Source organism: Oncorhynchus clarkii, chromosome 30, assembly GCF_045791955.1.
Source record: "Oncorhynchus clarkii lewisi isolate Uvic-CL-2024 chromosome 30, UVic_Ocla_1.0, whole genome shotgun sequence".
NCBI classification, from domain to species: domain Eukaryota; kingdom Metazoa; phylum Chordata; class Actinopteri; order Salmoniformes; family Salmonidae; genus Oncorhynchus; species Oncorhynchus clarkii.
In genome coordinates, this window is record NC_092176.1 from 28,564,249 (window position 1) to 28,582,189 (window position 17,941).

A 17,941-nucleotide genomic window follows, 5' to 3' on the forward strand; every position below is an offset into this window, starting at 1 on the left:
CTTTCCATTTCAAGAACAATTCCATACGTATCTAGATACATGAGCTCTGACACGATACATGAATGTTGTAGTTTGAAACGATTCGGTGCGACTCCTGAGTGAATCAATGCACTAACATGTTTTGCATAAGCACATTCATTTTCCATTCTAAATTGCAATCTGCTGCTGGTGGAGCTCATGAGCCTGGGCCTTTCTAAGCTGGATCTGTGTGTATGATGCATGTCTATGGTGTACAGTATGTATTATGTAGGCATCTGATCTGAACCATTAGGGAGACTGGGCATCCACCACCCCAGTACCACTATTAGACTGGGGGGGCAATGTATCCCCCCATCTTCGCAGATAGTTTGAGCTAGTAATGTATAAATATTTATCGTTTGACAATTAGCTATGACATAAGTAATGAATATATAGCACAACTTTGGCTACTGATATTCCCTGGTGCTGTTCGGAATGAAAAATGACTAGTAGATCAATGACTGTCAACACAGTTACATGCAGGAGAAAACGCATCAGTAGTCACAAAAGATACAGCATGAACAATGAACACTTCTATTTTAATTTAATATAATACATAAATAAAATCTATTTAGTCTCAAATAAATAATGAAACATGCTCAATTTGGTTTAAATAATGCATAAACACAGTGTGGGAGAAGAAAGTAAAAGTGCAATATGTGCCATGTAAAATAGCTAATTTTTTAGATCCTTGCTCGGAACATATGAAAGCTGGTGGTTCAATATTCCCAGTTTTTCAATATTCCCAGTAAAGAAATATTAGGTTGCAGTTATTATAGGAATTACTATTTCTCGCTTTACCATTTGTATTTCATATACTTTTGACTATTGGATGTTCTTATAGGCACTTTAGTATTGCCAGCTTAATCTCAGGAGTTGATAGGCTTAAAGTCATAAACAGCGCTGAGATCAAGCATTGCTAAGAGCTGCTTGCAAACACAGTAAATTTTGAATGAATGCTTACGAGCCTGCTGCTGCCTACCACCGCTCAGTCAGAATGCTCTATCAAATATCAAATCGTAGACTTAATTATAATATAGTAAACACACAGAAATACGAGCCTTTGGTCATTAATGTGGTAAAATCCGGAAACTATAATTTCAAAAACAAAACGTTTATTCTTTCAGTGAAATACGGAACTATTCTGTATTTTGTCGAATGGGTGGCAACCCTAACGCAGAACCCAAACCGGCTGTGCGCGTGCACCATCGTGCATACATTTATTTTGTCCCCCTACACCAAACGCGATCACGACACGCAGGTTAAAATATCAAAAACAAACTCTGAACCAATTACATTCATTTGGGGACAGGTCGAAAAGCATTAAAGATTTATGGCAATTTAGCTAGTTAGCTTGCACTTGCTAGCTAATTTGTCCTATTTAGCTAGCTTGCGGTTGCTAGCTAATTTGTCCTGGGATATGAACATTGAGTTGTTATTTTACCTAAAATGCACCAGGTCCTCTACTCTGCCAATTAGTCCACACATCAAACGGTCAACCGAATCGTTTCTAGTCATCTCTCCTCCTTCCAGGCTTTTTCATCTTTGAACTTATATGGTGATTGGCTTCTAAACTTTCATAGTATTACCACAAAGACCGGCAACACAGTTCATCTTTCAATCACCCACGTGGGTATAACCAATGAGGAGATGGCACGTGGGTACCTGCTTCTATAAACCAATGAGGAGATGGCCCTTGGCAACGCGGACGCTCATTGACGCGCGCGAGCAGTGTGAGTGCAATTATTGAATAACATAGATTTCTAAATGTATTTTGTAACGCTAGTTAACTAGTGATTATGTGAAGATGAATTGTTTTTATAAGATACGTTTAATGCTAGCTAGCAACTTACCGTGGCTCCTTGTTGCAGTTGCGGGTGGTCAGCCTGCCATGCAGTTTCCTTGTGGAATGCAATGTAATCGGCCAAAATTGGCGTCCAAAAATGCCTATTACAGATTATTATGAAAACTTGAAAATCGGCCATGATGATTAATCGGTCGACCTCTAATGTAGACACCCCTTCAAATTAGTGGATTCGGCTATTTCAGCCACACCTGACAGGTGTATAAAATCGATCACACAGCCATTCAATCTCCACAGACAAACATTGGCAGTAGAATGGTCTTACTGAAGAGCTCAGTGACTTTCAACACGGCACCGTCATAGGATGCCACCTTTCCAACAAGTCAGTTCGTCAAATTTCTGCCCTGCTAGAGCTTTCACCATCTGACAGTCTGACAGCCGGATCTGGGTGTGGCGGATGCCAGTTGAACGCTACCTGCCCCAATGCATAGTGCCAACTGTAATGTTTGGTAAAATGTTTGGGGCTGTTTTGCATGGTTTGGGCTAGGCCCCTTAGTTCCAGTGAAGGGAAATCATAACGCTACAGCATACAATGACATTCTAAAATGATTCTGTGCTTCCAACTTTGTGGCAACAGTTGGGGAAAGCCCTTTCCTGTTTCAGCATGACAATGCCCCCATGCACAAAGCGAGTTCCATACAGAAATGGTTTATCGAGATCCGTGTGGAAGAACTTGACTGACCTGCACAGAGCCCTGACCTCAACCCCATCAAACACTTTTGGGGTGAATTGGAATGCCGACTGCAAGCCAGGCCTAATCGCCCAACATCAGTGCCCTACCTCACTAATGCTCGTGGCTGAATGGAAGCAAGTCCCCACAGCAATGTTCCAACATCTAGTGGAAAGTCTTCCAAGAAGAGTAGAGGCTGGTATAGCAGCAACTCCATATTAATGCTAGAGGTTGACCGATCGGCATTGCTGATTAATTAGGGCCGATTTCAAGTTTTCATAACAATTGGTAATCAGACATTTTGGATGCCAATTATGGCCGGTTACAATGTAATCCACGAGGAAACTGTGTGGCAGGCTGACCACCTGTTACGCGAGTGCAGCCTCAAAAGGACCTTGTGGCTGCAAGAAGCCAAGGTAAGTTGCTAGCTAGCATTAAACTTATCTTCACATAATCACTAGTTTACTACACACGATTGATGATATTACTAGGTTAACTAGCTTGTCCTGCGTTGCATATAATCAATGCGGCGCCTGTTAATTTATCATCGAATCACAGCCTACTTCAACCTCACCAAACAGGTGATGATTTAACAAAAGCGCATTCGCGGAAAAAAAGCACATACTTGCACAAACGTACCTAACGTACCTAACGTACCTAATGTACCTAACGTACCTAACCATAAACATCAATGCTTTTCTTCAAATCAAAACACAGCAGTATATTTTTTAAACCTGCATATTTAGTTAAAATAAATGCATGTTAGCAACAATATTAACTAGGGAAATTGTGTCACTTCTCTTGAGTTCAGTGTAAGCAGAGTCAGGGAGCAGAGTCGCCTGGCTCGTTGCGAACTGTGTTTCTTCATAACAAAGACCGTAAATAATTTGCCAGAATTTTACATAATTATGACATAACATTGAAGGTTGTGCAATGTAACAGCAATATTTAGACTTGGGGTTGCCACCCGTTCGACAAAATACACAATGGTTCTGTATTTCACTGAAAGAATAAATGTTTTGTTTTTGAAATGATAGTTTCCGGATTTGACCATGTTAATGACCAAAGGCTCGTATTTCTGTGTGTTTATTATATTATAATTAAGTCTACAATTTGATATTTGATAGAGCAGTCTGACTGAGCGGTGGTAGGCAGCAGCAGGCTAGTAAGCATTCATTCAAACAGCACTTTACTGCGTTTGGGAGCAGCTCTTAGCAATGCTTTATCTCAGCACTGTTAATGTCTTCAAGCCGTTCAACTCCCGAGATTAGGCTAGCAGTACTAAAGTGCCTATAAGAAACTCCAATAGTCAAAGGTATATGAAATACAATTTGGTATAGAGAGAAATAGTTGACGCGTCATAATTCCTATAATAACTACAACCTAAAACGTATTAACTGGGAATATTGAAGAACTGGGAATATTGAACCACCAGCTTTCATATGTTGTCATGTTCTGAGCAAGGAATTAAAACGTTAGCTTTCTTACATGACACATGGCACTTCTCCAAAACTTTGTTTTTGCATTATTTAACAAATTGAACATGTTTCAATATTTATTTGAGACTAAATAGATTTTATTTATTATATTAAGTTAAAATAGAAGTGTTCATTGTTCATTCAGTATTGCTGCAATTGTCATTATTTCAAATATATATAAAAACGGCCTATTAATCAGTATCGGCTTTTTTTGGTCCTCCAATAACCGGTATCGGTGTTGAAAAATCATAAATCGTTCAACCTCTAATTAATGCCCATGACTTTGGAATGAGATGTTCGACGAAGAGGTGTCTACATACTTTTGGTCACGTAGTGCATCTTAAACATTTGACTGATTTGTATCTGTGAATTGTTGCATCCCTATCCAGTACCATCATCAGCATTGTTATTAACCTCCTTAGCAGTAGACAGCAGCATTTTTCCAGCTGACTCTCCGGGCCAGGACCACTGAGTGGTTTAGGTCTGCGTCCCAAATGGCACCCTATAATCCATTGAGCCCTATGAAACCTGGTCAAAAGTAGTGTTTGCTTTAAGAACAAAACAGACTACGTCGACAAACAGGTAAAAGAAGTGGGTGCTCTTTCTATCGCACTGAACACCTGCCATCTTTTTCTGTTAATTTCCAGACGATTATAAATGTTAAATCGCCACCGATTCACCCAGCAGGTGATCTACTGCGCACGGCTGACATTCACTATGGTTTGTCCTGTCCTTTAGTTAGGCAGTCAGGCAGATTTTCTTTAGGCCAAGGTACATTGTCTTATGCCAGAAAGCATGATGATTCCGTCTGTACGGTTGAGGGACGAGCGTCATATAGGAGTGATGCCACCTGTCAGAACACGATGGCCAAGGTCTGTATACTAGCAACTCTGTTTTACAGAATACTTCTACTTACTGTATTGAATATGATCTAATGTCAGCCTTAACTGATAGAGGGGATGCAGCACCTGTTAAATGATTACCAGTTCCCCTGAGGTGTAACCCCAGAGCCACATTTATCTCAATATTAGACTCTGGTGTAGCCTGCCTACTGACAACAGAGCAACTGGGTGAAAACATTACAGTGCAGTCTGGGCAGAGTGCCGACAGTAGACTACACCAGCACAATCATCAGACTGGTGTTGAGCCACTGACAGAGACATTTAGGTCAAGTGTTAAGTCACTTGAATGAGTGAGTGAGTGAGTGAGTGAGTGAGTGAGTGAGTGAACGTGCGTGCGTGTAACCCATTCAATTTTGACTCTGGTCTATTTAATCACTTTAATTTTCTCCAGTTAGATTACCTCTGGAGGTAAAATGAAGTCTGTAGGATTTTAATCCTCAGAAAGGGTCAATACTGTAAAAACACTGTCCATAAACCTGCTGCAAAAGGCTTGGGTTGCGGAAGTCTGCTGCTTTGAGGGATTTCAAAGTACATCCAGCGTAAACCGGATGATGAACAGCATTTATATTTGGAGCGAAATTTCAGAGTATACAGTTGTAACACCTGGATGGATTATTCAACTCCCAGTTCTATACCTGTGGGTACCACCAAGGGGCAGAGGACAGGGTGATTTGGAGGTGTTAACATGGAATACAAGGACAAGCTCGCTTTCTTTCTCCCCCCTCTCTCTCAGGTGTGATACAGTATAATTAGCCTGCTAACAATATCACTTTTATTGTTATTTCTTTTATACACCACTGCAATCTAAGAGTACTTCAGGGAGTATCTCATGACACATTCATCTTCTTCAATTCAATGCACTTTGACCTCCTGTGTTACACTTGGCTGCATTATTATTATTATTTTTTACACATCTTGAAGACAGCACTGAAATACACAGACTGAAAGGAGGATTTTGAATAACCAACTAAAAAGGGAGGGACATTTGTACTTAAACAAAAACAACCACTTATTGATGACACTGAAGCAGAGCTTCAAAGCGCTTTATTTCATTATATTTTTAGACCTCACAAATGACTGACGGTAGAGAGAGATCACACGATTTTTACCACTTCAAGCCTTTTCCAAAATAGAAACGATATGAAATAGGGAGACTGAACAAATATATCTGGGGTTGTTAAAGTGAGAGGTCGAGAGGGGACATCATCATCACCTGAAGTTCGAAAGCTTGTATGTGTATTAGTATGAATGTGCATATTAATGTGAAATGCATTAGTATTAAGTAAGTCCTCCAAGATGTTCAAAAATACCACAAATATACCTCATATTCTGGATGACTCACATTCACAAAACTTTTGAAAATGCATGTGTAAGCAGCATATAGGCCCGAGGAGGTGTATTTAATCTGTCACTGACACTAGGCATGTAGCAACAGAGAACATTGTCTTAAGATAATGAAAAACAAAGGAGTTGATAGTGCTCGGACGGAGCCACCTTGTGGTTCAGTACAGTGAGCCTCTCCTCAGAGAGACAGTGAGCCTCTCCTCAGAGAGACAGTGAGCCTCTCCTCAGAGAGACAGTGAGCCTATCCTCAGAGAGACAGTGAGCTTCTCCTCAGAGAGACAGTGAGCTTCTCCTCAGAGAGACAGTGAGCCTCTCCTCAGAGAGACAGTGAGCCTCTCCTCAGAGAGACAGTGAGCCTCTCCTCAGAGAGACAGTGAGCCTCTCCTCAGAGAGACAGTGAGCCTCTCCTCAGAGAGACAGTGAGCCTCTCCTCAGAGAGACAGTGAGCCTATCTGTGAGCCTCTCCTCATAGAGACAGTGAGCCTATCTGTGAGCCTCTCCTCAGCGAGACAGTGAGCCTCTCCTCAGAGAGACAGTGAGCCTCTCCTCAGAGAGACAGTGAGCCTCTCCTCAGAGAGGCAGTGAGCCTCTCCTCAGAGAGACAGTGAGCCTCTCCTCAGAGAGGCAGTGAGCCTCTCCTCAGAGAGACAGTGAGCCTCTCCTCAGAGAGGCAGTGAGCCTCTCCTCAGAGAGGCAGTGAGCCTCTCCTCAGAGAGACAGTGAGCCTCTCCTCAGAGAGGCAGTGATAGCAGCAACCGACTTTGAATCAAGCGGACTGGAGAAAGAAAGAGCTGAGAAAGAGTTGAAGAACAGCAGTGATGGGAACTGTCAGGGAAGCATGATTAAAACTCCAGATGCACCATAACACGTACATCGACCAGTGGAGGAGTTTTAACTGTATACCATGTCACAGGATGCATCCCAAATTACACTTGAATTACTATTTAGTGCACTACTTTTTGGCAACACCCAATGTGTGATTCAAACCGGAGTGTGTGGACTCTTCAGGGTGCCCACACACTGTAGGCAGGAGCAACGCATTATATTTGTCTTCTGTATAGTTCAAATATTGTAAGGCTAACGGGAGTGCCATGATTTGTTATGGGTTTGAGGGTGTGCCCAGGACCCCAATAATTCTAACCTTGGCCAGTTATAAAGATATAACATCAGAATAGTTTTTCTGCCTCAGCTAAGAGGATTGTGGCAGATGAATCAGAATTAGTTGGGTAACATAGATAATTAAGATGTTTTATTTGCATAATATGCTTATGTGAGATACTTGTCATTAGAATGTATCCCTTTGGACTCTAGTGTTGGCAGATTAGAATGTATCCCTTTGGACTCTAGTGTTGGCAGTTGCACTTTTCCCTCAGCTGGGGCTCAGTCACCTGGGGCCCAGAGAGGGGAGAGGTCAGGCTTGTCTTTCACATGTCCCTGGTGTTATGCAGAATATCAGAAAGGGAAGAGGACAGAATGGAACATTGTCTTCATATGTGAATGTGTCTTTACCTATTCTTAAGCCATGTGAAGGGATGGCGTGATTAATGGGGAACTAATTACTTGTCTCCACAATGTCTGTGCGCTTATCCTGGGATAGTGTATGACCTAGAGGCTCACTCCCCTCAGTGAGCTTGTCCAGGAGTGGGGTCAAGAGGGGGTTTACTTGAGATGGGAGTATCTAGAGTTGACAATTGAGTCATGCCTTGAATGAGGTAACGGTTCTATGAAGTACCAGGAACGACATTAGAACCTCGTCATAGGGAACAAAATTAACGATAATTTATAGCGAATGCTATCTGGCTATGGGATACTCCTCTCTCTCAAGTAAAAGTCTATATTTGTGAACAGTTCCTAAGATCTGTGAATCGTCATGTAAGTTGAGAGGGGTGTATCTTGACTATAAAAGATCTTTGTACTTTTCTGGTGGTACTTTTCAATGGTTCATTAGAGATAGAGCCTCATTGAAAGTCAAAAAGGCTATTGCAAAGCTCTTATTAAAAAATATGTAGTTTAAGTGTAACTCTGACTGGTGTGTAGTTTGTAACACTCATTTGGTAAAGCAGAAAAATGCTACAACGGGATTCTAGGGTGATATGGGTGCTGTTGCATGCCGCTCAGAGTGCAGTACGTGCACTACAAAAAGAGACATTTGATATACTGAGAGATACCAGAAGCAACTGTATCAGTTTAAAAGTTACCAATGGGCTCTGTTTTTCTGTATCTCTGATCCTTTTAGAAAACCCTATTAAAATATAGTATTTCATAAACAAATAGAAAACGAGAGAGACAGCAGCAAAGAGAGAGAGAGAGACAGCAGCACAGAGAGGGAGAGAGAGAGAGAGACAGCAGCACAGAGAGGGAGAGAGAGAGAGACGCAGCAGCACAGAGAGAGAGAGAGAGACAGCAGCACAGAGGGAGAGAGAGAGAGACACAGCAGCACAGAGAGAGAGAGAGAGAGAGAGAGAGAGACAGCACAGAGAGAGAGAGGGAGAGAGAGAGAAACAGCACAGAGAGAGAGAGGGAGAGAGAGAGACACAGCACAGAGAGAGAGAGACACAGCACAGAGAAAGAGAGACACAGCACAGAGAGAGAGACACACAGCAGAGAGAGACAGCACAGAGAGAGAGAGAGAGAGCACAGAGAGAGAGAGACAGCACAGAGAGAGAAAGAGAGAGGGAGAGAGAGAGAGACACACACAGAAGCACAGAGAGAGAGAGAGACACACAGCAGCACAGAGAGAGAGAGAGAGACAGCAGCACAGAGAGAGAGAGAGAGAGAGACACACAGAAGCACAGAGAGAGAGAGAGACACAGCAGCACAGAGAGAGAGAGACACAGCAGCACAGAGAGAGAGAGAGAGAGACAGCAGCACACAGAGAGATAGAGAGAGAGAGAGAGAGACAGCAGCACAGAGAGAGAGAGAGAGAGAGAGAGAGAGAGAGAGAGAGAGAGAGAGACAGCAGCACAGAGAGAGAGAGAGAGAGAGAGAGAGAGAGAGAGAGAGAGAGAGAGAGAGAGACAGCAACACACAGAGAGAGATAGAGGGAGACACAGCAGCACAGAGAGAGAGAGAGAGAGAGAGACAGCAGCACAGAGAGAGAGAGAGAGAGAGAGAGAGACACAGCAGCACAGAGAGAGAGAGACACAGCAGCAGAGAGAGAGAGAGAGAGAGAGAGACACAGCAGTACAGAGAGAGAGAGAGAGAGAGAGAGACACAGCAGCACACAGAGAGAGAGAGAGAGACACAGCAGCACACACACAGAGAGAGAGAGAGAGAGACAGCAGCACAGAGAGAGAGAGAGAGAGAGAGAGAGAGGGTGACAGCACAGAGAGAGAGAGGGAGAGAGAGAGAAACAGCACAGAGAGAGAGAGGGAGAGAGAGAGACACAGCACAGAGAGAGAGAGACACAGCACAGAGAGAGAGACACAGCACAGAGAGAGAGACAGCATAGAGAGAGAGAGAGAGCACAGAGAGAGAGAGAGAGCACAGAGAGAGAAATAGAGAGGGAGAGAGAGAGAGAGAGAGACAGCAGCACAGAGAGAGAGAGAGAGAGACACAGAAGCACAGAGAGAGAGAGAGACACAGCAGCACAGGAGAGAGAGACACAGCAGCACAGAGAGAGAGAGAGAGAGACACACACAGCAGCACAGAGAGAGAGAGAGAGAGACACAGCAGCACAGAGAGAGAGAGAAAGACACAGCAGCACAGAGAGAGAGAGAGAGAGAGAGAGAGAGAGAGACAGCAGCACACAGAGAGAGAGAGAGAGAGAGAGAGAGAGACAGCAGCACACACAGAGAGAGAGAGAGAGAGAGAGAGAGAGAGACCGCAGCACAGAGAGAGAGAGAGACAGCAGCACAGAGAGGGAGAGAGACAGCAAGACACAGAGAGAGAGAGAGGGGGACACAGCAGCACAGAGAGAGAGAGAGAGAGAGAGCAGCATAGAGAGAGAGAGAGAGAGACACACAGCAGCACACAGAGAGAGAGAGAGAGACACAGCAGAACACAGCGAGACAGAGAGAGAGAGAGAGAGCAGCACAGAGAGAGAGAGAGAGAGAGAGACACAGCAGCACACAGAGAGAGAGAGAGAGACAGCAGAACACAGCGAGAGAGAGAGAGAGAGCAGCACAGAGAGAGAGAGAGACAGCAGCACAGAGAGAGAGAGAGAGAGACAGCAGCAGCACAGAGAGAGAGAGAGAGAGAGAGGGAGAGAGAGAGAGAGAGAGAGAGAGAGAGAGAGAGAGAGAGCGAGAGAGAGACAGCAGCAGCACAGAGAGAGAGAGAGAGAAAGCAGCAGCACAGAGAGAGAGAGAGAGAGACACAGCAGCACAGAGAGCGAGAGAGAGAGAGAGAGACACAGCAGCACAGAGAGAGAGAGCGAGAGAGAGAGAGAGAGACACAGCCGCACAGAGAGAGAGAGAGAGACACAGCAGCACAGAGAGAGAGAGAGACGTAGCAGCAAAGAGAGAGAGTGAGAGAGAGACACAGCAGCAAAGAGAGAGAGAGAGAGAGCAGCACATAGAGAGAGATAGAGAGACACAGCAGCACAGAGAGAGAGATAGAGAGAGAGAGAGAGAGAGAGCGAGAGAGAGACGTAGCAGCAAAGAGAGAGAGTGAGAGAGAGACACAGCAGCAAAGAGAGAGAGAGAAAGACACAGCAGCAAAGAGAGAGAGAGAGAGAAAGACACAGCAGCAAAGAGAGAGAGAGAGAGAAAGACACAGCAGCACACAGAGAGAGAGCGAGAGAGAGACACAGCAGCACACAGAGAGAGAGAGAGAGAGAGAGACAGCAGCACAGAGAGAGAGAGAGAGAGAGAGAGAGAGAGAGAGAGAGAGAGAGAGAGACGCAGCAGTTAAAAACAATGCAACAGAAGGAGAGTAAAGTTCTCTCAAACAAGACAATGAAGTTGCTGCTTGCGCTCTGGGGGAAGTGGATAAAGCAAAGATAATATTAACGTTTTTTTGAACACACTTCAAAAGGTATGCAAAGGGATTTAAAATGGGGGGGGGGGGGGGGGTCACGATTGTTCAATAAAGGAAATACCTGTTTAAGAAAACATAACAAAAGGAACTAGGTTTGGAGGTGAATTTGTCATGCCACAGTCAGAGGCAGAGAGCCGCATATATCCATAAGCATGGTTGCCAGTCATGTGGAAGATAGATAGATAGCTACATTAGGTCAATTACATTCAGGATTTGGTGTGCTGTCATTTTTTGACGAAACGAAAATAGTATCATGGGGATGTTCACCTATGTTTTCACACTTGGGCTAATATTAGTGCAGAAGATCATGAAGAGAATGTCATTGGAAGATGCATGGGAACGACTCCTCAATGAATGTAGTCACAATCCAATGACTGGATACACTTGAATAGTCAAGGTACAGACATGCCAACTTCTGAAATCCCATGCATTGTGCTGAACAGTGGTCAAATTTAAAACCAAACACACGATATGGTCAATGGATCTAATACTAGATAGCCGATATTACAGTAGTAGAATGACAGGTGAGTTCAACTCGCTCCAACTGGTGGTACTATTGGAATCCCATAAATTACACATATCACGTGGCAAAACAAATAACGATGTAAAAAGGTGTGTAAAATAGCCATGGGATGGATAGCCTAATAAAATATGAGGAATTGTTTGGCCTCTGATGCCATTCCACTTTCTAAGCACAGCGAGACGCAAAATTATCATCCTGAACAGTATGACCCGTTGATTTTATTTTCAAACTCAAATAGGCCTGCATCAAATCACATGGAGTGTTTATGAAGCCTCAGTGAGATTCGCAATTTAAGCGCGCATTTCAGCCTTGAGGACCTCCGCATCAGGCTACCCGGTATTTCCAAACACCGTGTCATTAATTCAACATCACGTAGCCTAGATGGAGGAGAGGATTTCACTGTTTCTCGTGGCTCATAAAGTCAAAAAGGATGCTGAAATCCCACGCAGCGCAGCGGACACGATTTATGATGGAGCTGAAAGCATTAGACAGTCTGAGTTGTATAGTCTCTTTCTCCGTCAATGGAGATTGGTACCCGTTGTAAAACAAAACGGAAAACAAATCACACAGAAGTATAGGCTAATGCATGTCTGAGATATAGCCTACCTGTAACTCAAAACTGTAACCCTGGTACAAGTGTGTCGGGAAGACAGCCAGTTGATGTTGCACTTGTAGGGAAACTGTGTAATCCATTGACCAGATCAGCGAAACGCGTGTACAAAGCAGACGCTTCCACAGCTGTTTGCAGTAGGCAACTGCCCGTAGTACAATCGTCGACTGTTCTCCGCCCCGCTTTTACCTCATTGGCCGTTTGACAATAGTAGCCTAGCTGTGCGGAGCTCCGACACGATTTTCTCCAGCGATACAGTAGCCCACCAATTTTAGAGTGATCAACCGGTCCAGTCCATTAGAGGTGGTATCGCACAGCACCTGTCACCTAGGATGCCAAATACGCAGCGTGCATAATTGTATGAAATAAATTGTAAGCTACGTTTGCTGAAAATTAGTCTTATTCATATGGGGTCCTATCATGATAATGTATGGTTAAAATGATATTTCCTATACTAATCTTAGTAAAGATGTATGCATATTATATAATTGACATGTAAAGTGTGTGTGTTCAGGGCCAGCTGCAGGCATAAGCGACATAAGAGTTAATACCCCACAAAAACTCAGGGAGGTCTCAACTTAGGATAGTAGAATACACATGGTGCAAATTCAGCAATTGTTCTATTGTAATGTCAGTCACTGAAAGTCGCTCAATTAACCATGTCAACTAACAATTGTTTGATTGGTAAGTCTAAACTTGTTGTAATCATGAACGAATACTGACCAGGCGTGCAGAGCATGTGCACAGGGCCCCTGACCTCCAGAGAGCCTCCATTGATTTTGTTAGTCACTCTCACTCAGATATCATTAATCATTAATTAAGGTCATGGCAAAATGAGTAGAATTGCATTAAATGTTTTATAAAACTGTAACATTTCCTCTTCCCCCCCTGGCAAAATGTGTATAACTGCAGAAAACTTGCTTAAAACTGCAACATTTCCTCTTCACCCCATGGAAAAATGTGTATAACTGCAAAAAACTTGCTTTGAAACTGCAACATTTTCTCTCTGTCCCATGGCAAGATGTGTAGAACTGCAGAAAACTTGCTCTAAACTGCAAACATTTCCTCTTCACCCCATGACAGAATGTGTAGAACAGCAGAAAAGTTCCACTTTAAAAAGTACATTTTTCTCTACACTGTCAGGAGGGGGCCACTAAAATATTCTGCCCTCGAGGTGGGGGAAGGGACCCCAACCAAATCTCGCTTAGGGCTCCAAAGAGGCTAGAGCGGGCCCTGTGTGTGTGTGTCTGTTTGTGTGTGTGTGCATGTGTTTGTGTATGCGTGTGTGTTTGTGCACTTGTGTATGTGCTGTGTGTGTTCTGAAAGGGGAAGGTTTTATTACGGTGAAGGGGGATTTAATTTCCAAATGTCGACAGTGCTGATCATTTTAAGTAGGTCAATACATCAATGTCACAGAGGGGACTTTCATTTAACTGGAGAAATGTCCTTGCCATGTCATTGAGCTCAATTAATGTGCTGAAAGTACAGATAGGCAGCTGAAGATACCAAGCAATATTTGCAATGGGAACCATGGGTGGCACACACACACACACATACACATCACAAGATGGCTCTCAATAGCACTAGAGTAGGCTGCATCTCTTGTGGATGGCCAGGGAAAATGTGTCAGGGCCAGATGTTCTGTTTTGAGTGTTCACACTCTAGCACGTTGACTACAATATATTCCCATAATTATACATTACAGCTAACTGAAGTATGGATGTGTGTGGCATTCTACTGATGTTGGTGTTTCCTTCATTTCTTTCACTGAACACTCCCACATTCCCATAAGCCACTGCCTCTCATATGAAAACAATAAATGTACTGTCGATTACAGAGGATGCATTGCAACCTTAAAGGTGTCCTCTGAAAGTCAGAAATAAAAGATGAACGGAACAATTTATTTTCATGTTACTATAATTGATATCACTTTTGGCTATTCAAGAAATAAAAGGTTTGGTTCAGCTGTGGTTGAGAGCGTACACATTTTTCATAATAAGTGGGGAATGTCTGCATTTGTCACAATCAAGCCAGTTTGAGCGTTGTCCACTTGAGACAGGTTCCTTATGTGCAGAGATTACCAATACATTCACATCCAGACATTGTATGAGGCATCTCTAGCATAATAAATATTGTTCTTAAAGGTTAAAGTGTCATAAAATTGGGGACAGCTGTGGTCACTAGCTTTCATGAAATAAAACCATTTTGGGGTTCCTTGAGGAACTACAATACAGAACCCACAAAGGTGATCCCTGAATCCATGATTAAATCCCAAATGGTACCCTATTCCCTTCATAGTGCATTACAGGGCTCTGGTTTAAAGTAGTGCACTATTTCAAGTCCTATTCCAGTCTCCTTTTCACCTCATTTAACACCTGATTTACTTAACAAAAGGCATATCTCAATAAGTGGTCCAAGTATCCTCATGACATGGCATAAGTGGACCTTTCCTAGTTTTGTTCTCTTTTGCTCCTCTATTGTTCCTCAAGCAAGCGCAGAGGCCAATAACATCACAAAGTCAACATCATACCAACTCCTTGAATGCCCTACTCCCTGAATTTTGCAGTTGGGTCTAAAAAACAAAAGTTATCTCTTTTCCCTTTAGTGTGTGTACTTTACTGTATTGATACTTGGGATATCGCTTTTCAATCAGAAAAGCTCAATAATCACTGGAGGATGTCTTTAAGGAATATGGGGCCATTGGGATACAATTCCGGTTATAGTCGAGATTTCCACTAGATCATCATTAAGAAGCACTTAGCTACAGAGAGGAAGAAGCAGCTGGGTGTATGGCAGAATTTTGTCAGGTAAACACAAAAATAAACACACACATCAACAGCAAGAACATTTCAAATGGGTCACTTTGTTGTCACAGGCTGCCATGTCACTCTGCATCCCCTGTTGCTCTCTGTGGCTGACACACTGTTTTGGCTTATGCCATTTTTGCATGAGCGGCCACACAAAGGAGTGAATGTCATCATCACTCAATCCCTGCCCAGTAGCCCGTAGCAACCACTACCACCCAACTCACTGTAACACTGAGAGGAGGGGGAAGAATCCCAACTGTAAGTCTCTGCCTGGACAGAATGGGGGAGGAAATCTGTCTTCCAACACTGTGTTTTACATGAAAAATAATGAATCTGTGCTTCTCTCGGATAGTAATACAGCTCATATGGTAAGGTGTACTCTGGTTTTCCAGGCGTTTTTGGATGGTTTACATTCTACAAGTTTAGCCTCCATTTTCTCATTAATTCTGTTTGTTTTACGTTGAGGAGAGACTGTGTAAGAGGAGGACCTACACCTTGTGGGCACTGTGTATTTGTGTGTAGGAATCAAGCACGGGGGAGCAGCAATATTCTATGTGCAGGCCTCTCATTCCTTTATCTCTGTGGTTGTTGTTTTTTGTCAAGCACGGATATTCTCAAGTTTAGGATGTGCATATTATCCTCTTTCTCCACCTAGACCACATATGTCAGAGTCAAGGCCCGCGGGCCACATCCGGCCCGCAAGAAGGTTTTTTACGGCCCCTGGGATGATCTTGATTTATTATTAGAACCGGCCCGCAGCAAGCCGGCAGCCCGCAGATCTTTTACACGCACCAATACTACATTTCCCACAATGCAAAGGTGACGCACCGAGCAGTAGGCTGCTTCATTTCAATATTTATTGGCACAGCAGTCGTCAGCATCACAGTAAAATTAACTTTCAGATACCCATCAAAAATGGCAAAACGGAAGGTGGATACTGAGAACCGGGGGTTTCAAACAAGGTGGGAGTCGGAGTATATGTTCACGAAGGTAGCTGGAAAACCTGTGTGTCTTCTGTGTGGAGAAAGTGTGGCGGTACTGAAAGAGTATAATCTGAGACGACATTATGAAACGAAACACGCGGACAAAAACAAGAATATGGACATGGAACAAAGGCTACAAAAGGCAGAGGAATTAAAACGAGGCCTCAAATCTCGACAGGCTCTGTTCAAAAAAGCCAAATCACAAGGCCAGGCTGCTGTCAAGGCCAGTTTTATTTTGGCAGAAGAGATCGCTAAATCAGCCCGGCCATTTACGGAGGGGGATTTCATCAAAAACTGCATGATTAAAGTTTGTGACGAAGTTTGCCCAGAAAAAAGGCAACTCTTTTTAAATGTGAGTCTGAGCAGAAACACCATTGCCGAGAGAGTAGACCAGTTGTCCATCAATCTAAAAGAGCAGCTTGTGAAAAAGGGAAAAGATTTTATTGCATATTCCTTGGCTGTGGATGAGAGCACCGACATTTCTGACATTGCCCAGTTGTCAATTTTCATCCGCGGAGTGGACTCCAACCTAAGCGTGACAGAGGAGTTTTTGGCTTTACGTCCTATGCATGGCACAACTACGGGGCATGATTTGTATGAAGAGGTGTCAAGATGTGTAAATGAGATGGAGCTGCCTTGGGAAAAACTCGTGGGTTTGACAACCGACGGAGCACCTGCGATGTGTGGACACAGGAGCGGACTGGTGGCGAAGATACGGGAAAAGATGCAAGAGGAAAACGCGACAGGTGAGCTGACAGCTTATCATTGTATCATACACCAGGAAGCGTTGTGCGGTAAAGCCTTGAAAATGGAGCATGTAATGAGCATCATCACGCGCACAGTTAACTTTATCAGAGCCAAAGGTTTGAATCACCGCCAGTTCAAGGCATTTCTGACGGAGTTAGAAACGGAGCATGGTGATTTGCCTTATCACACAGAGGTGCGATGGCTAAGCCAGGGAAAGGTGCTTCAAAGATGTTTCGAGCTTCGTGAGGAGATTTGTCTGTTCTTGGACAGCAAAGGGAAAGACACAACACAACTCCGAGACGAAATGTTTCTGTGTGAAATGGCTTTTCTGTGTGACATTACGAGTCATCTGAATGCAATAAACTTGCAGCTGCAGGGTCGGGATCGTGTCATCTCTGATATGTACAGTACAGTGAAGGCATTTAAAACCAAACTGACTCTGTGGGAGACGCAGATGCGGAAAGAAAATTTGAGCCACTTTCCCAGCTGCCAGACCATGAAAGAGAAGCTCTCTACCAGTGCGTTCCCGAGCACACAGTTGGCTGATAAAATAGGTATGCTTGCCGCTGACTTTCGACGCCGATTTGCTGACTTTGAAGCACAAAAAAGCAGGTTGGAACTGCTCGGTAACCCATTTGCTGTTGACGTGGAAAGCTCACCACCAAACCTCCAAATGGAGTTGATTGACCTCCAATGCAATGATGCACTGAGGGCAAAATATGCGGCAGTGGGTGCTGCGGAGTTCGCCCGTTTCCTCCCCGGCACAATGCCCCAGCTGCGCATCCAGGCTGCTCAAACGTTGTCTATGTTTGGCAGCACATACCTGTGTGAACAACTGTTTTCTTTGATGAACCTGAACAAAACATCACACAGAAGTCGACTTACTGCTGAACACCTCCACTCAATTCTGAGGATTTCTTCAGCTCAGAGCCTTACCCCGAACATTGATGAACTTGTGGAAAAGATGGGACACCACCAAGTATCACCCTCAACCTCAAACAAGTGAACATTACTG

The 17,941-nt window shown here is 43.7% G+C and overlaps 1 protein-coding gene across 1 annotated transcript in view; it reads right to left on the minus strand.

Moving 5' to 3' along the window:
- The window catches only part of LOC139390037 (zinc finger matrin-type protein 4-like), a 161,483-nt gene extending 148,964 nt beyond the window's left edge, over positions 1-12,519 (minus strand). The window contains exon 1 of the mRNA XM_071137147.1: positions 12,386-12,519. Within this exon, the coding sequence (XP_070993248.1) occupies positions 12,386-12,472 (87 nt within the window). The 5' untranslated portion in view covers positions 12,473-12,519. The remainder of the gene's footprint in view (positions 1-12,385) is intronic.
- Between the last annotated feature and the right edge of the window lie 5,422 nt (positions 12,520-17,941).